This window comes from Tamandua tetradactyla, chromosome 4, assembly GCF_023851605.1.
Source record: "Tamandua tetradactyla isolate mTamTet1 chromosome 4, mTamTet1.pri, whole genome shotgun sequence".
Classification (NCBI taxonomy): domain Eukaryota; kingdom Metazoa; phylum Chordata; class Mammalia; order Pilosa; family Myrmecophagidae; genus Tamandua; species Tamandua tetradactyla.
The window spans coordinates 73,497,303-73,523,138 of NC_135330.1; the positions used below are offsets into that span (position 1 = coordinate 73,497,303).

Sequence of the window (25,836 nt, forward strand, 5' to 3'; positions counted from 1 at the left end):
AGCAGTGGAGGTGGTCAGATCAGTGTGGCACTGAGGCACTGTGGCACTGAGGGGAGAAGCTAGTACCTGCCATGGATCAAATCATCTTCAAAAAAACTCAGGATGGGGCAGGCAACGGTGGCTCAGTAGCAGAGTTCTTGCTTGACAGGCTGGAGGCCTGGATTCCATTCCCCGTGCCTGCCCATGTTAAAAAAAAGAAGAAAAGAAAAGAAAACTCAGGATATTCCCAGAATACTCCTTACCTCCTAGTATTAGATCATTATGGTTTTATCACCCATAGGGTTATTTAAGCCATTTTAAAATCTAATCCTCTTCTCAGAATAAACCACTCCTTGAGATAATAATTGTTTAAATTTATTACTTGCTGTGAAAATAGTACCTTCTTTTCATGGCTCTTAAAGTGATTCCCCTTGAACTCCAAAGGGATTTCCCTTGTCATAATATCCTAGGATTTGTGAATAGGGTTGTGGCCATATTCTCCATTTCCTTTCTGATTTTACAGACTTTGATCATTATTCCCTCTTAATCTTCATCTCTCCAGATTAAGGAGCTCTAATCCTTTTTAAAAGCCTAATCTCATACAGTAAGTGGGTTGCCCCCGATCATGTGAGCTGCCCTCTGTAATGCTTTTCCAGCATGACTGTTTTCCTGAGGGACAGTTATGATGGCTAAACAATGGGACAGAATTCCAGGTATGGGCAGCCACACCTGAGTTTGATAATTGTGTTTCATGCACACTCAATGGGACATTTTTTTTATTGCACCAGAAGTTTGTTCTTTGAAGTTGCATTTCTTGAGTAACACCTCGGTAGCACTTAGTGGTTAAAATGATCGTTTGAGACCAATTTATCAGACCCTCGACAAGTATTTCTGGCAAATCTGATGGACATACCCAGCCAAATTTTTAAGAGAAGCAGACCCACCCTGCTACCCAGATGTTTTTGGTAGATAAAGTATTAGGGTGTTTGATATAATGAAGCCACAGCTTTAGACTTGGACTTGAGACTATAAAAAATGACAACTGTGACAAGAAAGCTGTGGTTTCTACTTTATTTGATATTATTCTCAGGCAGGAATCAAAATGTTCACTTATGAATAGGCACAATTTTATATAAAATTACCATGTTGAAATCTTAAAAAGAAAACCCTTTGGGGGACTCTTTCCATTGTCAGAAGGTCCTGGATCAATGCTATTATAGAGCTTTAGTGCACAGACTATGCAGACAGCTCCTGAGATCAAGTCCCAGTTCTGCCATTTTCTAGATATTGGCACATGTCTTACTGTCTCTGTGCCTCAGTTTCTTTATCCATGAAGAGGGGGAAATAGCAGTGCCTCACATTCCTCATGGAATTGTGAGGACTAAGTGGCATATAGTAAGTACTGTATAAGCATTTGCTCTTACTCATTTGCAAAGCCAAGTAAAAAGTACTGTGACACTGCCATCTGGATACCCAACTATCGCATCACGTCCTATTGACCCTAAATAGGAAAAGCAAGTAAGCAGGGAGCTCTCATATTCTCACTCTCCTAAGAATTGGGACAAACATTCCAGGAAAAACGGGTTTAAAACCAGAAAGCAATTCATCTTGCCACAAAATTTCGACCTAGATCATCTCTGGGATTTTGGAATTACCTGTTTCTGATAAGAAGCCTGGTAATGAGATTACAGGGCATAATGGAATGAGTTCTGGCCTGGAAGGTCAGCTTCCCTCTAGAAAACCTGCCTTCTTGGGCTTTACTTTGCTCATCTGTAAAATGACAAGACGAAACTCAAGATTTGCTCTAGCTCTGAAACTCTGTGATTCTAAGAAAGATCATTCTGCATTCTCTAAATAAAATCTCTCGAATCCCAGGCATAATGCAGAGTTTTAAGCTCTAAGTGCAGAGGCCCTGGTAGTCCTAAAGGGAATACTTTACATGTTCTCTCATGGCTCTGCTGTGGCCTAATTATCTGAGTAAAACTCTCCAGAGTACCCATTTCAGTTTTCTCCCAAGGCCCTCTTTGCAGATTCAAATCTCAACAGTACCCTTGGAGACGTGGCAACTCTCTTACTGGAACTATAGCATCTAATTTATAAAATTAGTAAACAGTTGATTGACTGCATTGGCACTAGCCATTATACTCGCTGCACACTTTCATTTGTTACCTTGGCTGGGGTGGCTAAACAATGAGAAATTTTGTGCTTCAAAGCCCTCATGCTTGTGGGTTCTCCAGGAGACAATGCTGACCTGAACAAACTAAGGGGGAGTCTACACATCCTCCACAGATTCAACCTAGGCCACACCTCAATGCAGAAAAGTCAGTATTTGTGATATGTATTACCTTTTACATAATGTACAGTATCTCCCTTCTTTTGGGAAGGAATTAGCTGTTTTAGACTATATAAACTACCTTCGCTACTCTAGGCTTCGTTGGTAATTTTTGCAAATCCAACACCATCCTTTCCTTTAAATATTCCCCAAATGATAGCAATCTAGATCATAAAAGTCTTTTCCAGTGGGATTTTTATTTTCCCCTGTGAGTTTAGGGTTGACACAAATAAAATGCTCACACTAGTCATTGGGTAATGAATTTTTCATATATCTCATGGTTACTGCACCCAACCTCTTTTTTAAAGGCCATACTAAAACTTTTAATTAAAACCTGGTACTAAAAGTGACTTTTAGTTAAAGGTAACGTATTCATTGGGAACTAGTATGGGATGTGAAGAGGGCCAAAAGCAGAGAAATGACTCAAAGATGAAAGGCTGTGGTTTCAAGGCCACTGCATTTCCTTTAATATATAACCTATTTTTAAAGATATATCGTTTTAAATGATCTGAAGGTGTATGAGAATCAGTTTGACTCCTGAAGTTGCGTTTCAGCAGGGCCAATCCTAGGTCTTGACAGCTTCCTATAAAGCTTCTCACCCTATCACCTGAAGTGCAACTAGGTGTTGGTGGAGGTGTTGTGACCTCCAAAGGCCTCTGAGCTTATTCTGGAATCTGCTTCTCTGTGTTTGCAAACTAGTTACCTTTCTTAAAACATAGACGCCCAAGCCCTTTGTGAGCTCTTACATACCTTTTGAAGTACAGCCCATCCTTAGTTTTGCCAGGGGTAGTTGTGGAGAAGAAACCAGAAGAATTTCCTAAGAAGCACAAAAAGAAATTTCTTTGACAGAACAAAAATCTGTCAGTTAAAACCAAGTGATTGGATTGAGGCTGATGATTCTGTCCTTTCCCAAAGTGTATTATTTGCAGTGTGATAAGCTATCGTGAGATGACTCGCAATATCTCCCATGATCTTGAGGTCTCTGAAGCTCTGTTTGATTATTATCCTTATCACATGGCCCTTTGCTGGGTGCTTACCATGAACAACGCTGTTCCCATCGTCCTCTCTGAGCCCACTTCCTACCTAGCTTCTCCCTAGGCCCGTTACTTACATTGCTCCATCAACATGCACACAGGGCAAGCAGACTAGTCTTAATATTCGCCTAAGCAAAGCTTAATTACAAAGGTAAATCTGCTGCAGAGAACAATCCTGTAATGCGTTCTCGAACAAAACAGGTGTAGCCATGGATTATCTGTGCCCTAGCTTTCCTTCATGCAATATGGAGAGTTCATGCTGTGTTGTTTTAAAATAATCTCCCATCCAATAATGGTACCAAATTTGACCCTATCTAACTTACCCCCTTGCCTAGTACTTGTAGCAAAGATTAAACTTCAAGAACCTTCAGCTTGTCTTGGCTCAGATAGCAATGACATATCATTCATGGTGCTGATTTGAAAGAAAGTTAACACTACAATGAGTCTGTTACACTGCTTGCAGTGCCTGTTTTTTTTTCATCTAAGGTATCTAGCTAACTGATTAGATGTATCAGGGAACAGTGAAAGTTTTCTCTAATTTGCATATTGAAATATTTACTAGCAAGAAAGCTCCTAATCAGAGCCTGGAGTTCTCCTGGTTCTTGACCATCTCTGTGTGTGATTTATTAACTCTTTTCCCTTTGACGTGGGCAGTATTAACTGCATCTGAGAAATGGAGTGACATTGCAGGTTGAATTCGGGTGAGTCCATTCCACCTACCCTGCAAGAACAACTGGTGTACTGACCCAGCAAGGCACACAAGGATTAGTGTAGAATGAGAGAGTGTTTGGCCTTCAGAAAAGTTGTTAGACCCGGGGTTTGGCTAAGAGCAGAGCTTGGCAAACCACAACCCACGGGCCAAATCTGGCCCTTGGTCTGTGTTTTTATGGCCCCCAGGCTAAGAATTCTTTTTACACTTTTAAAGCATTGTAAAAAAAAGAAGAAGAAGAAGAAGAATATGCAACAGAAACTAAATGTAGACCACAGAGCCTTATTTGCTATCTGGCCCTTTACAAAAATTTTTTGTCAACCCTTGGCTGAGGGTTGTTTCTCTCCAGTGTAGTGCACGAACCCTCCGAGGTCTTTTCTAGTTCTGAAGTTTCGGAACTCTATGTTCCTTGATGGAATAGTCTTGATCCAGCTTTTACATGAATAACCTGCCGGATGGGAAATCCCAGCAGAGATCTTCCAGGTTTTAAGATTTGAGAATATCTTAGTGGCACCTCAGGTGGGAGCAGGGAAGAGGAATGTTAGGTTTTCTCTTCGATACTTTTTCTTTGATTTTATTCTTGTTCCGTTTTGTTTGTTTAAACTTGGAGTCACTTCTGGAGACATGTGCAAAGTTTGGGAGAGAAGGAAAATATGTTCCATTATCACAAAACAACCATTTTGCTTCCTAACATATATAACACCAAGACTTCCAAGCATGACCAAATAAGCTCGTTTCTTGGAGCACATTCAGTTAAACCAAATTTCAGCACCACAGAATGGTTCGCACAATCTGAGTTTATTGTAAAGGCATGTCATTCTGTTCCCCGCAAGCCAGTACCTCCTTTTCTGGGACTGTAAAAGAGATAGCTTTGTTGATATTGATATGATAATGAAATGCATATATAATTTAGAATATATACCTAATTTAATAGCAGATGGAGTAGAAGATGTTAAAAGATTCCTTTTTCTGTTACCTGGAAGTTGGAATTATTCAAAATGCTCAATTCTAGTGCATTGTTTATAATTATACAGTGTTTTTTATTGATACATAGTAAAAGGTATAGGCATTTTATTGTGAATTCCGTATTTTCTAAATAACTCTCTTACAAGGCAAAGACTCAAATTCAGGTGAGGAAACAAGTTCTTAGGGAGGATCTCTGCCCTTGATGCATGCTGTTATCAGATGTGCATACGAAGGCGACAGCATCCAGCACCCCACTCCCCACACAGCAGAACAAAGTCCAGTTCCTCAGAATGTTTTTCAGGGAGTCCCACTGTCCATTCAATTCAAGTCCATTCCTTGACCTCCTTCCTTGGCAGTTTCCACATGCATGTTCATTCTTTTTATTACATTTCTTCCAGTGGGGCATTTCCACTGAATCCTTCATTTCTGGTTGCTGCTCTGCCAGCATTTAAAAAGGTGGAGATGGCTTTGCTGGATTTTGCATGGTTTATCTTGGGCGTAGCTTTGCAACAAGTTCAGTGGGGTCTGTGCACACCAGCAGACCCAGAGAGATGCTTTCCTTTTGCCCCGTTTTCTGACTCTCCCCACAGCTCTTTCACTCTGGCCGAGAGAAACCTTGGGGCTGGCGTGTAGCCATCCACTCAGGTTCCTTCCCCAGGCCATCCCTGGGTGTGCTCCCCTCACCCCTTTGCCCCCTCTGCACATTAACATGACACCGTAGGGGGAGCACAGAACGGGAGCAGCTTCCACCAGCTAAAACCTCTGATCCCAAACTCGCTAGAGAATTTGGCTTTGGGATTTTGGCAAGAAGGCCTGTTGCCCATCAGATCAGCATGAATAAGATGTCTTTCTTTTTTAAAGTCAAACATCAACTGAAACTGCCCCCAAAGCTCTCTTTATCAAGACAAGTTAACCCCTTCTGTCAAGTACGTTTTCTCTTCTTGAATGCATGGTGTTTGCTTTATTCTGAGACAACCAAGAAATCTACAATATGTAAAATTTGAAACAAAATCAATTCTAAACCAATCTTATCATTTTTAAAGTATGTTTATCCAGCTTTATAGTAGGAACAAGCAGACTATTTGAAGGCCACATACTTTTCAAACCTTGGTTGCAACACGTTTGCCCCGTTTTGAAACTGTCTTTATCTAGCCGAGAAAACGAAAATCTATTTGACAAAGTGGCACTCTGACCAGTTTATCTTGCAATATGGCTTTAGCTCACTGAGTCTATTGATTTCCTTAAATTAATGTTTACAGAATGCTACTGAATTTTGCTCAACAGGACATTGTTCTTTTGTAGCTTTGTGGAAAAAAAAATGATATGGACTGTTATTACCGTGTGTTGCTTTGCTTAGACCAAGGAAACATAGTGTTCTGCTTTATTTTTTTTTAAGGACAACCTTGAACTATAGCTCCTTCCTACAAGCATTTACTTTTCATGTATGTAAGTAGCAAAACATGTTACTAGGAAGTGGGCCCACTCTTGGGGCCTACGATTGCCTGGGCATTAGATTAACCTAATCCTTTAAGGGCCTCAAGAGCTGAATGCCATTGGAGCATCAGAATGAAAGACAATGTGAGTCCAAAGGCCCAGTTGTTGAAGAACCTTCTTCTGCCTCATTCGATGTAACTGGCAGGCATCTGAAAGCCACTTCAGAGCCTGTGCTCTTGGGATAATGCTAGTCCTTCTAAACATAGGCACAGGCGTCCTAATACAATTTAAATGTCGTTCAGTCATTTGTGGAATCCCTAATATAACACCTTGCTAAAATCTAATCTCTTAGAGATGATTGTAAAACTAGCCTTCCCAGAAAAGTGTATGTATCCATTCAGCTATGACAGTGCAGAAAACAGGGATCAGTATCACAATCATGAAAGGACCAAAATCAAACTGAGGAAACACAGGGTAACTTTTCTCAACTTGTTGACTCGGCTAATAAAACCACCCAAGGCAAACCCCCTCAAAGCATCTCTCAAAATGATGCTTTCCACATATTTACTAGTCACAGTGAAAGGCTTCCCAGGAATGAGAGCTCTTCTTTAAAGTTTCAACCCCCCACCTTCTTTTTAGATTATATTTTAGGTTTTCTAGAGCTCATTCATATTTGCTTTCTCATGTGATCCTTCCCTGTAATGAGATGGCATTGGAATACAAGCCTATGTTTCACTATGTGTAACAACCTGCACCATTTCTTCTTTTCTAAAAGGTCAGTTAGTCCAGCTGTAAACACAGGATAAATGCATGCATGACTGCAAATAACAGACTCTTAGTAACAGCATCTTGCAACCATATTTCATAGCTCCATGATTCCCCTTTTCTGTCTCCGGCAAGAGAACTCAGTGAGACAGCAGAAAGAAGCAGCAGTAACATATCTGTTCTTGCTTTGCATCTGATAATCTTTGTGAGAAGTTACTACAGCATCTGAGTTTATCCATTTAAGTCCACTCTGTCTGAAGTATAAGTCCCCAGCTTGTGCCACTGCTGTCAGGAGATATGTCTCTTCTTGATCAATATTTACTTACCAAACAGGAGGGATGGGAGAGTTTGTTTAGAGGAATCATGTGCACACCAGGGTGAATGAATGCTCGGGAAAGTACTTCAACTGTTTGTCTCCTTTCCTGGGATCTTTGTAGGCATGTGTGTGTGCGTGCATGTGTGCAAAGGCCCTTTTTCTTTTAACTTCTCCGACAACACTTAGATGTCGTGTAGGAAAAAGCTTTGCTTTACAATAGTATGCTATTCACATCGTCAAACAGCTCATATTGTAAATTAAGTTTTGAAATCAGCAGCCCAAAGTTTTTTGTTTGTTTGCTTGTTTTTCCCTGTTGTGGACATTTTGGAAAGGGTCTTAGGCTGAACTAAACATTCAAGCATCTTTCTCTGACCCCTTTCAGATGCACAGAAGGGAAGCAAATCAGATGGAGGCAATAAAAGCCATTTGACAAGGCAATCCAAACTATATATTTCTGATAGGATTACATATTCTTTGAAAAGGCCCAAAGAAAAAAAGTAGGTTTCCAGAATTTCAGAGTCACTCACCCAGTGTTTGGCATTAGATTCGTTTCAATCTAATAACAAATATGAATAACACGGCCCTGAAGTTTAGAAAGCACTTTCTTTCAACTTCAATGAAACAATTGCTTTAAGGCTCAAGTCATCGCCTTCAATGCAGTTGACTTGGAGGCATCTGGGTCCGGTTTGAGGGGTTTTGTTTCTGTACGTGGGTAGGGGCTGTGGGGGGCTATGGGAGGTATTTATTTATTTGATTTTGTGAATCAGAGTTGTAAAAGCCATCTGAAATATTCATGCAGAATTGTCTGAGAAGCCCGTTTCTGTTTTATTTACTGCACAGTAGAACAGCCACAGCGGATTAGTTCTACAATACCCGTAACAAAAGCCCAACAGCTGATGCATGTGATGTTAGGAGGTGACAAAACAGTTAAAGTATGCTGCTGGCTACAGGCAAGCAGTCAGCAGATGCAGACAAAAGGGTTTGTGACAAGAATAACTCTCTCTCCAAGGCGAGCAGTGAAGAGTATCCAAAATACCAATACCCTTTTCTCCTTGACATTGTCTTCTTACAGTCAGCATTTTATTGCCCTTTTATAGTATTAAAAAAAGATGGAGGAGGAAGAAGAAAGAAAACCCACACACAAACTAATTCACCAAAATACCAGCCAAGCGTTTACTTTTCCATCAGTTAGCCAGACCTGCCTGTACATATGTTTCCTTTTCAATGCCCTGTTAAAGTAAGTTTGAAGGAGAAAAAAAATTTTTGTTTAAAAGCTGAGCTGGAAAGATTCTCTCCCTTGACAAGGTTGTAATCTATTGATAAGCCATTTCAACCTTTGGTTATTGGGGAGGGGCCAGGGAGAGAGATCTATGCCTAGATCCTTATCCATCCATTTTAATAAAAATCATTTCACTAATGAAATTAGGCCAGTGGGCCAGTTTTCAGAGGGGATCAATGATGGAGGTGTGTCCGTGGAGAACTGTGCAAGAGGTGAGATTTAGATCACCTGCAAGGGCCAATGAATGAGCTTATAGCTATTTCAAAGGTTTGAAAAATCAGCTTCTCTGTCTCCAGAAAATAGGAGAGGCTGTCTTCTTTTTAACCTTTGTAATTCCCCCTCTATTCTCTATGACATTCATTCAGCTGCCAAGTGCGTTTGGCAAGGTTTGGGCCAGCGAGCACACTTCCAGTGACCGCTAACCTTGGTATGTCCTGACACTTATGATGAGTATCTGCAGGACACAGAAGGCAGGCAGCCTGCTATGTCAGGCTTTTATTATGTACTGCAGAGGCTAGGGACAGTCAGTTTAATAAAACAAATCATCCTTGAAGGTAAAGCAACTGGGAAGAGGAGGAGGAGGAAGACAGGGAAAATGTATCTTTGCCACTCATTCTGATTTTTTTTTTAATTGAAAAAAAAAAATAGAAAGACACCCACCCACCCAATCCACAGCAATGCAGCCGCTGACAATCAGACTTGAAACAGATGAAAACACCTTCCCATTTTCCCATTTTTTTGAAGCCCACAGGGCCCTCATTTGCGTTGAGGAGACGCAAGTACAAACAATTGTGGTGAAATTGATAGATGCCAATGCCAGCCCCCTTCAGATTTATGAGTGTATTTAAGTATCTCATCACAAGGATATTGTCCCCCATAGATCAAGGCGAGACCATTTGGGGTGAGGTTCCTATATTAGGGTGCCTTTTTATGAAAGCAAAATTTCCATTCTCCTCTCCTGAAGAACCCTCGACAAAGCAGCTCCCACAATAGCTTCAAAGTTCGAGCCAGGAAGGTTTTGGACGCCTTTTGTTTTTTCCCTGTGGCATGTCCAAAGGCAGAGCCTTGCCCCCACCCTCCCCCAGCAGCCTGCATTGTCTTGCATTCCAGTGACTTGATTGACTGTTGCCACCTGATGCTGAAGAGATACTCCAGGGTTCATTCTGCAGATTGTTGGGTTCTATTAAAAGAAACCCAGATAAGGGATTACTTGTCACTAAGGGATTTTCTGCAGATGTTTATTAGTGATTGGAAAGTTATTAGGTGTGAAGAGGTGCAAAAAAATATGGGCATCATCATTAGCATAAGCCTGGATTCTGAGACACCCCTCCACTACCCCAAAAATAAACCATTAGAATGACACCTCCTTTCTCTGTTGAATGGAGTTGCGCAAAGTTTTCAAGCAGAAGTGTGAGGGTCCCTCTTTTCATGGGTGATATTTTTACCTGTGGACAGAATACCTTGGCACCCTCTCCAAAGACTAGATGCTCTCCCACAGTATACCTCTTCTGAAGCCACCAAAATGGATTAATTGCTACAGTATGAACAATCTCATTGTAACTTTCTTTTGTCCAGGTCCAGTCCGTTGCATGAGTGTTGCCTTAGGGAAACCACTAGAGTAAATTAGCAAACCATTTTATTTACTCATCAGAAATCCATCCCTTTCCAAACATAACCCAATAACCAAATTCTCCTCCTGGCAATCTTTTAAACCACTTCCATTTATTTGAAGTTACTAGCTCCTCTGTGGTTTTTCTTAATCACAGACCTGCAGCTTGTTAAGGTGTTGATGAGTCATGTAAGTAGAAACTGCTAACAATGTATTAAAAGACAGCCAGAGTGGTTTAATAACAAAATACCTGGGCAAGTTATTGTTGCATGATTCTTGGTTCCTTCATCTATAAAGTGATAATTTCTATAATCTGTTTCAACTCTTTAAATTCCACCTTATTTTATCATTACTTTAAACTTTAGTTTTTTAAAAAATAGTATTGAGGGCGGACAATAAGTTCGACTCTAGAGTCATATGGAGTAAAGCAGAAGGCAAGATCTCATTCTGATCTATTTATCATGTGACTATGCAAAAGATACTCTGCTAGGCATTGTGGGGAATAGAAACCATGGTTCTTTATCTGAAAACAACTTATGATAACGTTAATTAAAACTTTACATAAGTAGGTGAAAAAGTTAAATCATATCAAGATACAAATATAAAAAATGTTACAGACCAGCCCATGATCACTATCATAATAATTAAATATTTTAAACAGGATTAAAACCTGTTTAGGTTTTAACTAACAAAAAGGTTTAGGTTTTAACTAACAAAAAGGTTTTGTTTTTAACTAAAAAACATTAACAAGCATGATGGATGATGAGAATAACAGGGTGGAAGCTGCACGCAAACCTCAAAAACATTACCCTGATTTTCTCTCTGGAAAATCCTAGAACCACACTTCCTTTCTTCTTCCTTCCTCCAGTGCGGATGCTGCCCAGATGCCTCTCCCTCTCCTACCATCTCAAACAGTGCCCTTCCCTTGGTCCCTGGCCCCCCAGATCTCCTGTGGGCCACTGGAGTGTGGGAGAGGGGCTTCCAGCCTTCCCCGGCTTCCTGTGGAGCAGCTGCCCCTCTGCCCCTTGCAGTCTCAGCCATGCCCTGCAGCATCCCCGAGTGTTCAAGGAACACAGCTCTCCACCACGGCACTGTTGCCCATGGCCACTGAAACCACACTTCTTGAAATAGTTACCTTATTAAATGTCTATGGTTATGCTTCTGTAGCATTTGGCTAACAGCTCCCAAGCCAAGTAGTTAGAATGGATAGTCGTAGTGCCTAACTAACTTCTCCCACCAGGCAGATTATCTCTCGCAGTGATGCCCATTTGATAAAATGTGAAGGATTATCTTTAAGGGAAAGCAGGATACTCAAAAAGTCAGCTTAATGACTTTAGTGTAAGGTGAATGGAGAGCTAGCCTCTCCTCCAAAGCCCTCCTATCCTTCAAATATTCATGTATATATAGGATATTTGGGGGGGGGGGAACTCCAGAAAATCCAGATGAATTCTCATGAGAGGATGGCTGTTGGGTTATGTGGATTTGCAAGTCAATGGGAGAGGAAGCAGCACTAAATATGATTTTTCAGGCAGTTTTGGGAAATGCATCCTGAGATACTGGTCGCTGAATATGTCTTTTGGAGGGGATGCCAAAAGTGTTACTTTTCCTAAACTCCGATCAACCACAGTTAGGGGTCCTTTTATTTTTTTAGAGGAGTTATTAGGCTTTTCTGTAAGGGAGACGTGACTTGCCATTGGAAGCAGTGAATTTCTTTGTCCAATTTTAAATGTGAAAAACAGCAATGTCTGGTGATTATTCTAGCTTTCTTTACTAGCTACTATCATTAAAAAAAAAAAAAAGGCCCATTGCAATAATTGAGAAAAGGTGGGAAGGAAAGTATTGTAAATGTTCAATGTGATGGTGTTTGCCTTTTACTTTAGTAAGTGACATGTCTGAATTAAGATGAAAATCTTTCCTCTTGTGTATGTGAAGCAGACTTGCCTACACATATATTTACAGTGCTGAGGTGTACTTGCAAAAAAAAAGTGAGTTCATAGAGTAAGTCTGTGAATCTATTATCTTGGTGTGTGGAAAGTTAGGCCATGCTTAACCATAAATAATTTACAAATACTAAATAAATACACCAATGGCTACTATTATCCTTAGTCAAGAGGTCAAAACTATTAAATAAACATTTAGGGGAACACATGCACACACATTGCTGTGGAAGAAACTGCTTAACAAACAGGGATCCTACAAAGAATTTTGGGGGAATGTTTTTCTTGGAATCTAGTGACAATATCTCTAAGCCTCAGTTTTCTCATTTTGAAAAGGGCATGTTAAGAGAACATAACTCATGGAGATACTGGGAGAAGAGAAGGAAATGATTCATATTCAATACTTAACATATAACAAACACTCAATCAATGTTTAATTATAATAGTAGTAGCTGCCCAAATCATTCTGTTATGGAGCTCTTCAGATCTCAGGCTACAGTTTCTGACATAGTATTTTAAGATTCAGTTCAAATTTTGTATTTCTTGACTGTGTTAACGGCATTATCTTCCTCCTTTATGTATGTGGAATGCTTTCCAGTGCAGACTACTTTAACACATAGTTCACCATTTGAGTCAACAATCCTTTGCCTCAAGCAGGAAATTGACATTTTCGAAGGTTTTCATTGTTTAAAGTGTGGGTTTAGTTTATATCAAAGCCCAGTCCTTCATTCTTTTACTTGGGAGAGCACATTTTGTTTTCATAATGGAAATCAAAAGGGAATATGATTCTTATTTAATAAAGTGAAGAATCACAGCAATCGCATCCCCTTTTCCTACGCTGGTATACGCACCGCAATCCTAGTTCCTTTATGGGTCTGTATATGTCTTTTCACAAGCCTCTTTCTAGAACTCTACAAAGCTGTCAACCTCCCATTACAATGCTACTATATATAACAACTCTGCATAAGACAATAGGGCTCGGCCATTTTTAGAAAATGCAGGTGCCGTGTAAGCCCCTCTCTGAAAGAAAGAACTTAGCTCAATTTCCTTTGAAGAACTGGAGACTTGAAACTGAAAACTTTATTAATGCCGTTGTCTCCTTGTATCAGCAGGTTCCAGAGAGATTCCTGGAAGTTGCGCAGATCACGTTACGGGAGTTTTTCAATGCCATTATCGCAGGCAAAGATGTTGATCCTTCCTGGAAGAAGGCCATATACAAGGTCATCTGCAAGCTGGATAGCGAAGTCCCTGAGATTTTCAAATCCCCGAACTGCCTACAAGAGCTGCTTCATGAGTAGAAATTTCAACAACTCTCTTTGAATGTATGACTAGTAGCAGTCCCTTTGGGTGTCCAAGTTGTGTGTGTCTAAAGTTTATTTCATACGTATGTGTATGGGAGGCATGGATATGTGACGAAAATCAGCTGGTAATTCCTCCTCATGCTCTTTCTCTCGTTTTCTTTTGTTTTCCATTGTAAGGGGATGGTTATTTTCCTTCCACCTTTAGTTTACTTTTGCCCGAGGCCCTTAACATTTGGAGACTTCAAATAGGCTTAATTTTCAGGGAAAAGAAAAATTGTTAACGAGGGTAAAGTCTACACTAGCAAGGAAGGACATTTGTTAAAGATGCTTCTGCTTGATTGATGGGCTTATTGTTTATTTCCTCAGTTGGCTGAGGAAAACCCAGTGACACAACACAGACAGTGATGTGTCTCTTGTTTTTACTGCTAAGAAGGTCTGAAAACTCAATGAAACCACGTCATACATTTAAATATTTTGCTTGGTTTGAACTCAGCAAGTTCTTTTGCTTACATGTTTAAAAAAAAAATGGAGTTTTTTTTGCAGTTCACTTAACAAAAGTACCCCAAAAGGCCAAAAGAAAAATGAAAAAATGATTATTAGCTATCAAGTTTTCCCAAAGAGGAATGGCAAACACCCCAAACTAGTACCAGTTTCTTATGGAAGCAAAGCAGTTTTGCACAAAACCGGCTCAAGTTTGAGATTGGAAATTCATGCATGATCGTCTAGCCAGCCACTTCTCAAAACTGTACAATATGATCTTCAAAATAAACGAGCATATATCATCCTTCATAGAGAAACCCCTAATCTTTTATCATTTTCTATTTATTCTCATCTGGCTTCAGATATTAAAAGGCACATAGGTTTCAAATTTACTCTTTGCTCAACTTTGTTTTTATGCTTTAAAACATTATCATTTGTTTATTATTTAATAACTTTTCTAAAACACTATTTTCTGAATACCGTTCTGTGGTAAGGAGTAAAGGAAATTCTATCTTGATAATAAAATCCCTGCCTGCACTAGAAGTTTGTTGACAGCTGTTAGCTGACTTGACCCTCACCTCCTAAGAGGAGTGCATATGAGAATGACCTATTTTCATAAACAATTCCACAGCACCCTGATGGGTATTCAGAGTGGTGACAGTCCAATTAAGTGTTTCTTCCTTTTAGATGTAGCATTTTAAAGCAACTGATACAGTTTCTTCTAATTCAGAAACTAATATTGATCAAAATGGGAGAAGAGAATATAGCATAGGAAAATTTGGGGTTAGCCTAAAAGACGTAATTTCAGCACACTTAAGAAAGCTAGCTGCTATTTTGTGCTTTCTTCAATGGTTCTCCCCCTTTTTTATTTCTTTTTTTTCTTCAATTTTTCAAAGGTATGCCATGTCCTGTGTTTGCTTTAAAAAAAAATCATATGACTTCACACTTGTTGTTTTCTAAGATGGGCTTTTGTGTGCAGATGCAGTAAGAATTCATTGTTCTTTTTAATAGTGTTTTGCAAACCCCTCTCCCCTTAGGTTATTTGATACACACCTCCTAAAATGACACACTAACAAATCTGGTATTTAGATCATATAAAACATAAGTACCACTTTTCCTTAATTAAAAAAAAAATTCATTTGACTTTGGAAAATACAGGTTGACCCATGTGACCAACTAGCTGACCCGATCGCTGTAATTTAGCATCATTTATAAATTCTGCTGATGGACAGGAATGTATGAACACAATTATTGTCAGCACAAAGCCTTAAAACCTGCTGACTTTAAATTAAATGGTGCAGTCTTATGATGCACCGTTCAGCAGCCTCACAGGCTTTCTCTGTGCGGACAGAGGGGGCAGCATAGGGTGGGCTGAAGCAACAACCACTTCCCTCCACTCCCAAAGCCAACCAGATGTCCCAGCTCTCCTTCACATCTCACACGATGCACGCAGAATTATTAGATCCACTTTGTTATTAACTCTTGCTTGCTTTTAGGAAAACCATGTTCGGATAATCCTTACATTGGAATAAGATGGAAAAGAAAAATTCCAATCAGCACAAAGTAAGAAAAAGCAATCTCAAAAATTGCTTTTTTTTTTTTTTGAAAAGTAAAAGCAATCTCAATTTGTGGTCATGCTGTCTTGACTTGCTTACTTTGAAAGAGCGTGGCGTCCATTGTCCGCGTCAGTTTACTACTGAGTCTCTGGTGTTCCTTTGTAATTTGTATCAATATTACCTTCCCATTTACAAGGTAAAATGCAAAGCTGTGGTGTATTCACCTTTTGTAGACAGATTGCTGGGTATCTTCTTGATCTGGGGCAAATTCGATATTATTGATTCCAGGCTTTACTTGAATTTTTAGTATTTTCCCCTGCCTTTCTAATTTAAATAGACAAATTAAGCAAAAGTTTGTGTTCACAACCAAATGTTGATGTGCTTATCTACTGATAATATCCTCTCAGTGTTCACCGAGGCATAGAAATTATTTCAGAGCTAGAGATTGCATCATGAGGATAAACTCACCTCTTTTGTTCTGAAAATAGAACTCAATCACTTTGCTTTTAGGTGGTTTGTCCCCTTTTACAATCATAAAATCTTGTGACTCCCAGTGCGTTAAAAAATAACAAAAGCCTGTCTCTGAAGACTTCTATTTAATTAACAGTTAAAAAAAAATCATCGTCTTTCAAATGTTAGATCAACTGTCACCAAGTTAAAATTGGCTAGTTTGGAGAACTATAAAAGATGAGGGACTATGAAAGATGAGGGACATTTTACACAGGAAAAAAAGTCTACAGTCCATGTTGAAATAACACATTACCACTTATTTTCTGCTAACTCTAAATTGTTTTTGCACATGCATTTGAGTTTATAGTCTGTGCCTAGACCTAAAATGCACCAGCGGGGGGATTTTTTAAAATCCTTCAAAATACCAGTTTTTTCCCACAAGTACAATTGTTCTTGTGCCTTCTGTGGCTTTCGATTTCATCTTTTTTACTTTATTTCCAATTACTACAGCTGCAATAAACACTAGATTTTTTTTCTGGCTGTTTGACATAATGTTGATAGCTATGCATATTTTGTGTCTTTTTAAAACAAAGCGGGAGAATACGTTTTTGAAGAAGAGAATTTTTAGAACAGTTTGATACCGCAAATTATTTTTTTCCTCAATTGTTTGAGCAGCATTCAAGTTTTGAAAATTCTTGTAGAAGCCAATTTTTTGTAACTGTGGTGCAAATCTTGTGTTTTCTTAGCCTAATGAAAAGTAGTATAGAAGCAATATTTCATACCATGTGCTATATCTGTGTATGCAGATGTGTGAACACATAAACACATACACACATATACACACATGTAAAATATACATATATATATGCGTGTGAAGTGGAAAGCTTACCTTTTCCTATCTAGATTTAAGAACCTATTTTAGACATTTGTTATGTTTTGTGAAAAGAATGTTCTATTTGCAACAACGAAACATTTCATTCTTACTGTATCTCTGGCTGTTTAATGAAGACGTTTCACATTTAAATGGTAAAACACGTGGAAGATGTTAGAGTGTAGTAATTATTTAAGGAAATGTTCACCCACATGTTCCCGAAGTTTGCTTTGTGCCTCTGAGTATTATTTAAAGTGTTTTATGTTTGCAGAGTCTCTGTTACTGTCCTAAGGATGTGGGTGAATACCATTTTTTAAAGTTTTGAGAAACGAAACAAAACAAAAACACTAAACCAAGAGGGGAACTTTTATAAAGCAATGTAAATATTTAACCTCATGGCTGTTGTTATGTAAGACATGAGATTTTAATAAATAACTACATTCTCACAACATCTGTTGAAATTTATTAGGAGCACTACAGTGACTGTATAGACAGTTGAAAGCATTCTTGAAAATCCTGCTCTCTACTTTTCAAAGATAACAGCCTCTTTCATCAGATGTCAAGGGCAAGGGCAATGCAGTTTCTGTAAATTTATGAAATTTCTTTTTTTATGTACATGAAGACATTGAATAAGTAACCCCTCCCCATACACCCACATACAGGTTAATATTAAGATATAAAAGCTAAAGATTCGGGGGCTCTGAAAATAGGATGTTCCCCAGAAGCAGTCATAAATTCATCAGCGAAAAAGCGGTTTACAGACTCCCTCGAAAGAAGCACTGTACATGAGAGAACAGCGCAAAATCTCTTTGCCATGTGTAATATAATGAGTATTCATTGATGTGAATAGTACAAATGTTTCCTTCTGGTACAAACTCTGTGTTTGAAAATTACAAGAAGCATTGTTTTCAAAAAGCTCCCCTTAAAAGAATGTAACTGGTTTATATGCGTAAGCAGTTACTGTATTGCACTTAAATATTATGTTGAAGGAATTGCAGTTTTGTTTTCTGTGGATCTGTTGGTTGTAAACCACCTTTAAAACTAAAGCTAAAATGCTTATATTCAGAGCTGGGATCAAAACTGGTATTTAACCTTTGCATCTTCTCACCATTACTCTCCTAAGAATATAGCAGAATCTGGAAGCATCTGGACTTTGAGTCTTTTTAACTGGGCCTTCACTCAAATCTGACACCCCCTAAAAGGCATAACATGAACAGAAAAGGCAAACAAGCTGGCCTTCTTTTGTTAAAATGTATCCATCCTCTATTTTTAAAATATTCAATTATTCCACAGGAGAAAAAAATAACTTTTAAAAATGTATATCACCACTTCAAAATTAGAGTTAGAAAAAATATATATTTGGGGTTGGCCTCAGTGCTACCTAGAAGAATCAAAGGCTGTGGCTTCCCCCTTATATCGTCCCAGCCATTTCTCATATGTATATAGTTACAACCCGTGACGAAACACTGCCTTTATATTATTTAGCAATATGTTGTAAATAGCATTATTAAGCTCTTTTTTTTTGTAATAAAGACCCTTTGATTTAAATATAGTACAATAACTGAACTGATAAAGTCAAATTTTTGATTTTTTTTTTTTTTTTTAGCTAGAGGCAATTTCAATTGTGGATTTTTGTTGTTGTCTATTGTTCTGAAGACTTTGCATAATTTATTGGTTTAATTTATCCTAATTTATTTGATGAAGGTGTACAATTTTGTATTACCAAGGATGTACTGTAATATTAATTGATATGATAAAAAAATGAGACTCCCTGTCCATATTAAAAAGAAAATAAAAAGGTGCAGTAGACAATTGATTTTAAAGTAAAAGTAAACAATTTAGTTTGGCAGCTACTAAAATTTAAAACAGGAAAAAAGTTGTTGGGGGTGGGGAGGGGGGAAGGGGGTTTTACTTTGTGTGTTTTAAGCTTTTGTATACTCTCCAAACTTTTACCTTTTTGCTTTGTACCACTTAAAGGATACAGTAGTCCAATTGCCTTGTGTGCCTTCCATCTTCTCTTAAACTGAATGTATGTGCAGTATATATGCAAGCTTGTGCAAAATAAAATATACATTACAAGCTCAGTGCCGTTTGATTTTTCTTTTGAAAATGTGTAATATTTAATTTTTCAACCTGTATCCAATTGTAGGACACTACGGTGGTTGTGACTATACTGTCAGTTAAGGTGTTTTTCCTTATTCTTATTCTTATTGCAATTCTTATTCAAGCCTAACAGTAAAGACTGCAACTCATGGAAATAGCTCTTTTCCTTCAAAAGATTGCAGTAATCTGCTAGATTTCTCTCCAAGACTTCATCTCTCAGATTTAACTTTATTTAGACCTTGAAATTTAAAAACAACAAAAGCTTTAGCTCAAAGTAATGTGTTTTTGTTGTTGTTTCTCGTTTTTTGTGGTTTTTTTTTTGGACAGGCACCATCAAAGTAACGTTTTGCTCTTAATTCAGCGATTGCTAACATGTAATGCTTCTAACACAAAGAGAAGATGTTCCCAAAGTCACCGACTCTATTAGTTGGAACATGGAGATCAAGAGTTTGTTTTGTTCCTTCTCTGGTTGGGCTCAAGTGTTCCTTTAGACATGACTGGTAGTGTGTTTCTTACTAAGAATATTTGTTGTATGGCTTTTGAAATTTCCTTTGATTTCTTTTGCTTTGGATTAAAATCATGTCTTCTTTATCCTGGAATAGGAAACCTGAAGATTTAGCAGAAAGCATTGGCTGAGTCTTCTTAATTTCTCAGATTTCTTCTTTCACGTTGACATGCATGATTAAAAAAGACTTTGTCATTTTGACCCTGTTAACAGAGGTGCATGGAATCAATGTAATATCAAAAATGTATTAAATGATATTGTTTTCTACTTTCAGTTCTTTTTCTATCAATGGCACAAATTTAAATAGTCCTCCAAACTAAATCACCGAAAAGGATATGTTTGTGTACTTCTGTGCTGAAATATTAATTCCATGATTGGAGAAAAAAGGAATTTCTCTTCATTCCACTGTTCTTGGAAGGAAGAAGGCATTTGCAGTAGTGTAATATAATGACTCTTCCATCTTCTTGAACTTATTTAACACTTATCTGCTTTGAACCAGATTGGATCATGCAAGTAGCAACCAAATCACTTGAAGTTTCAGAGGCAATATTTCCTGAGAGTAGATTTACTAGAAATATAGCTTCACGTCATTGCTTTGGTGATTCCAAATTATCTGACAGCATTGATCTAGAATAATGTGTACCAACAATCTCCACATTAACATGTACCCTGATCATAATAATAAACCTTGTTCCTCACATATCTTGATATTTATTATTGTCCACGTACAGTTAAAAAGGATAGACTTCACGGCAAGATAGCAATAAAGAAAAGTCTGACTTTATTCATTTTGTCTCTCTTAAAGCAATCCTGGATGGTTTACAAGTTTTTTCCTAATAGCTAGCAGTTTAAAATTATATTTCCACAATTAATTTATTAGCACATGCTAAGGTATAGATGCCCCTAAATAAAATTCATAGAAAAATATAAAATATTTGCAATATATTACCAAGTTCTGGGATCTGTGAACACTCCTGTTTTTCATAAAACCTAAAATACAAGGGAAGTATACATAAAAGAAAATAGCTGATACAATAAGTAGGCAAAATTATGAAAGATTGCTAAAGAAAGAAATGGCATTTCACACCCTCACCAAAAACCTAACCTTTTGAAGGGAGGGTCAAAATCTAAAGGGCAACTTTAAAAAACTTTAAAAACTAAAGGAAAAGTGATCAAGAGAGCAATCCTTTAAGTGTCAGAAGACCTGGCGCCAATCAATTCAATTCTAAAAGTATTTACATGGCATATTTAGGAAAATCTCAGCAAACCTCCTGACCCTTGAGTCTCCCAGGAGAGTCAAATGAATTCTAACGGGCTAGAGGATTATTAGAATCGGTGTAGCCCCATGCTGACTTTCTCCTAGGGATGGCTGCATGCACGATGGTTTTTGCCTCTTGTGAGAAAGGCAATTTAAGTGTCAGGACAAAGCAAAGGCAAAATTCTGAAGCTGGCCAAGTGTGACTTTGGATCCTTTCCTCTCCTCTCATGATTTGTTCCCCCTCTGTAAGTGTCTCTGCCCCTTGCCAAAGCGCTCAGTGTCCTCGCATTGCCCCCAGCCGCCTTCAGTTCTCAGGGGTGAGCCATCTCGTAAAGGAGGCGCTAAGATATCACTGACATGGTGCATTTGGGTTCCCAATGGTTTATGCATTAAAAGCTGCATGCACGGGAACATACGTTTACTGGTCCCATAGGAAGTACAATGACAACTGAAAGCGGTGATGGGGAGCCGGAGGGTAAGGCTATGTCTTTTGACTGGTACCACCCAGGTCCAGTAAGGTCTGTCTAGGCATTTTTGGCCTCACAGCTTTCCTCTCTCTCTCTCTCTCCAGGTCTTGTTTCCCTTCTAGGATCATAGAATCCTTCCAAATCTTCCCAAAAGCGTTCGTAAGAACTGACAGGTAGAGGGGACCCTTCTCCGCTGGAGATAGCTTTATTTTCCTGGTTACAGAGAACACCGATTAGCCCTGAAGAAATTTTAGAGATAATCTAATGCAGTAGCTTTTATTTCCTAGATCTCAAGAGTAATGCAGTCCTACCTTGGGCTGCAAGTTGGGGCCTCTTTTAAGCAAATGAGCTTTATCATTATATTGGGATGCAATAAACAGCTAATTTAAAAATAGACAAAAAGGAGGTCTCTGCTAAAAACAATGATTCATTGGGGATGACAGAACAGGTCTTTCATTATGAGTGTGAGGATTAAATGAAATAAATTCTCTAGAACCCTCATTTAAAGAAACAATCTCTGTAAACAATAGCAACACAACAAGCCTCTCAGCGGATATGGTAAAAGCCAATTAAGGATTAATATAAGGATTAAAATAAATGCATAATGTGATTTCTATCAAATCTTTTTAAGAAAAGATTTTTATACCATAGAAGCTACACAGAGCTTGGGACGTGGTTTGTACCAAATGACCGTTAGTTCCCTTCCTTCTCCCCAGTTCAGGCCTATTATTGTGGGACCATGTTATTTTAAATTGTAATCCAAGAACTACACCCAGACCCACCCAAATCCCCAGGGCATTCACATTTTGAAGAATAATGGAGAAGTTCTCCAGGAACTGAAAGCTTCTGTCCCTTTCCTACCGCTTCCCCAGGTCCTTGCCCTCAGCTTCAGGCAGAGCTGCTGTGGCCACACCTTCAGCCTGCTGTGCTTGGGTGGGCCCCAGAATAAGAGTGGAGCAGCTTAGAAAGATGAAGGTGCCATAACAGGCAGAAACAGGATAACTTAGGCTGCCTCTACGCTGGCAAAGGGGAGGGTATTATTTGCAAAGCCCCCTGCTGAGTCGTCCAGGTGCTAGCTAGACAGGCTCAGGAGATAGTTTGGCAGCCACCCTGGAAAAAATGCCTGTGTCTCTGCAAATAAATCTGCCGGTGCAGAAAGCACTGGGTTTTCCCCAGTACTTGTGCAAATAGCGCTCTGTGCTTTGCTGGTATTGGAAATTCCTTGGTGTGAGTGACTCTAGACCGTGAAAGTTGAAGCTATGGATTTTTTGTCATTGCTGTTCCCCTTGACCTGTTGGGAAATCATTTCAGAAATCGATGGTCCTGATTTCAATTATTCACAACCGCGAAATCTTTGGTAACCGGAAGAAATGTTTCCCTAAATCCCCTCCTTCACAGATCCTAGCAGCTGACAATCAGGCTGAGCAGGAGAGTCTTGTAGCCTGGCACAGAGGTGGGTAAACACGCATGTCCAAGCATGGTTTGGGCATGTGCCTCTGAGGGAAGGATGCAGCGTTCTAGAGGAAATCCTGAATAATGTATAGGTTGCCAATTGAGTATTATCAGTGTCTTCTCCCCCACTCATAATCCAGTAATTTTTACATTCACCACTGTGGTTAAATATGTGAAAAATCTCATTGACATGGATGCATTTCTAAGCAAAAAGGAGGCATCAAAATTTACTCTATAAATTAAAACTTAAACAGAACTAAGCCTAAGAAACTGAAAAAGTCCAAAGAACTAAAGTCTCCTCCCCAACCCGAAAGGCACCTGGCCTTTTTGGTCTTATGGGTGAATTTTATCAATCAATCAAAAAAAAAAATCTTCACATCATAAAAATATATATACATTACCAAATTTATTCTATAAAACCCATGTCTATTAATACAAATGCAAAAATCCTATAAGCAAATTCAATCAGTGGTATAGTAAGAAGAATATTATACTACAAATAAGCAGCATTCATTACTTGTGACAAACTGGAATGAAGGAAGTTCTTGCTCCTGGGTGAAAAGCAAGAAGTGGTTTCTTGATATGTTGATTTGCTTTTTTTGTCCTTCTAACGACAATAGGAACAAATATTCCCTATTGGGTCCTTCAGTTACTCAACCATTATTTGCTACTGCTTCCTAATTTTTCTTTGCTAGAGCCAAATAGCCTTGGCTCTTTCAGCCATTTTAACATGCCAGCTTGCCTAACTCAGAGTCATGTCTCATTTTAATATGTGTTTTTAGAATTCTGAGTCTTTGGAAAAAGTTGTTCCTCTAGTATGGCTTTACAGATTTCCCTCAAAATTTACATAAAATGGAGAGAGGGAGGAAGATGGGGAGGGGGAGAGGAGGGGGAGGGGAGGGAGTGGAGAATGAAAGTATGAGAGAGAGAGAGAGGGAGGGAGGGAGGAAAGAAACACAAAAAAAAGTAATGTCGAAAATGTTCTAAAATTGATTGTGATGTTGAATGTACAACTATGTGATGACACTGAGTAACTGATCGTATACCTTGGATGGATGGTATGATGTGTGAATATATCACAATAAAATTGCATTTAAAATAACGCTGATTAAAGATAGGCTAGTCATACTACATAAAAAGAATCATGACATTTCATTTTCTGGAATATTGATTTAAAAATTAAAACCAGGTGCACTGGTGGTTCAATGGTAGAATGCTTGCTTTCCATGAGGGAGACCTGGGTTCGATTCCCAAACCATGCACCAAAAAAAAAAAAAAAATTAAAACTGACCTGCATATAGGGTAAGAGGAAAAGATAAGATACCAGCACTTAAAGAAGGCAATTTGGTGAAGCTATGAGAGTTGCATCATGAACAACATAACTCTGAGGCTTTATTTTAAGGTAGATATAATATACAAAAATGTGCTTTCTTATTTTTAACATTTTAATTCTCTAAACCTATATGAAGTGGAATCAACCCCAGTGGTGATATGAGCCTCCTCAATTCTCTCTCCCTCTTTTTTCCCTACTGATTTAGGCTCCAGAAGAACATGAGATCTCTTGCCCAAAACTCACAGCAATAGACACTGGTAAAAGTGCCAGAAGAGGCCCTTGCTTTCCCCTTTAAGACTGGCAAAATTTTGTAAAAATCTGTAACACCCAGAGTTCAGCAGGGTGTGAGAAAAAAGGTACTCTCCAACTGTCCATGGTGCAGGGTGAATTAGGAACACCTTTTTTTTGGAAAGAAATTTTGCAATATCCATATATATATATTTTTTTAATGTGCAGATGTTTGCCTCACCAACTCCACCTCTAGCAATCAACCTTACAGAAATATTTACATGAGTAGACAGGAATCACCAAGACCCCCAGGGCAAAACGTGTGACTTTTTTTTTAATGTATATAATTCGATTTAGTCTCTAACTCAAGCTCCTTTTCTGTCTGATGGCAGAAACCAATCCAGTCACTTTCAGGCTGCTCAGCAAATTCCACTTAGGTTCCATCCCTTTCTGCTGCTTTCTCTTAGGTGATGTTTAAGTGCCTGGGTACCTAGCGGTCTTAAGAGGTTTCTGGTCATTTGCTGACCTTTTACAAGGCTGCTCCCTCTGGGAGTCGTGAGGCATCTCATCCTGAGCTGCCATTATAGCACTAGGCTTTTGGTTGCTAACATGGCCATCACCACATCAGGCTTCCAGCTAACGTGGCCATCACCACATCAGGCTTCCAGCTAACGTGGCCATCACCACATCAGACTTCTGGCCAACAGGGTTCATGCCACTTTCCACCCAACTGCCCTCAGACTCTCAGTGGTCACTTTACTCCTCTTCATATCCATCCAGAGGTCTGAGCAAGGCCAAGTTTGCCTCTTTTCTCAAGCCGCTCTGAGGCCAAGGCCCTCCTCGCCTCTGGTGCCTGCACTGCCTTTTGTACCCTACTGTAGCTGCACCAAGTTGGCCAAGGACCTTCCTACACAGCTACTACATTTTCGTTGCCAGGTGGGACACAGGCACAAGATCCTTCCAGTAGAAGACAAATGTACCCAAGTCCCAGACTCAGCACAGAGCACAAGGTGCAGGGCCCCTCTCAGGGACATCCCCAGGGTCAGCTTACACCCATTTTTCTTCCCTTAGCCCAAGCCAACTGCTTCCAGCTGGGGAAGGTGGCTAGACTGGCTCCTCAGCCATGCCCTTGCTGCTCCTTGCTGTAGAGTAAGCATTTTGCCTTGATTTCCTCAATGCTTAAACTTCCAAATCTAAAAACCTTTTTTATCACAAAAATTCACTCTCTGGTAAATTAAGAGCCCTGACTTTTTTTGGGTATGCTATTTGGAGGGGGTCACATGTCATTCTTTTTTCCATGTGACTATTCCATGATTGCAGCACCATTTATTGAATTTTTTTATTGTTGTTTTGCTGTTGTTAATGTGTTTGTTTTGGGAAGTGCATAGGTTGGGAATTGAACCCAGGTCTCCCGCATGGCAGGTGAGAATCCTACCACTGAACTACCCTTGTGCCCTCCTATAAGCCTTGAC

General features: G+C 39.1%; 1 protein-coding gene across 8 annotated transcripts in view; it reads left to right on the forward strand.

Moving 5' to 3' along the window:
• The window catches only part of PROX1 (prospero homeobox 1), a 51,304-nt gene extending 32,202 nt beyond the window's left edge, over positions 1-19,102 (forward strand). For 6 of the 8 annotated variants that reach the window (XM_077157794.1, XM_077157795.1, XM_077157798.1 and 3 more), the window contains one exon: positions 13,470-19,102. In XM_077157794.1, the coding sequence (XP_077013909.1) occupies positions 13,470-13,658 (189 nt within the window). In that variant the 3' untranslated portion in view covers positions 13,659-19,102. The remainder of the gene's footprint in view (positions 1-13,469) is intronic. The other 2 variants (XM_077157800.1, XM_077157801.1) reach the window with 1 other exon arrangement.
• Positions 19,103-25,836: the final 6,734 nt, after the last annotated feature.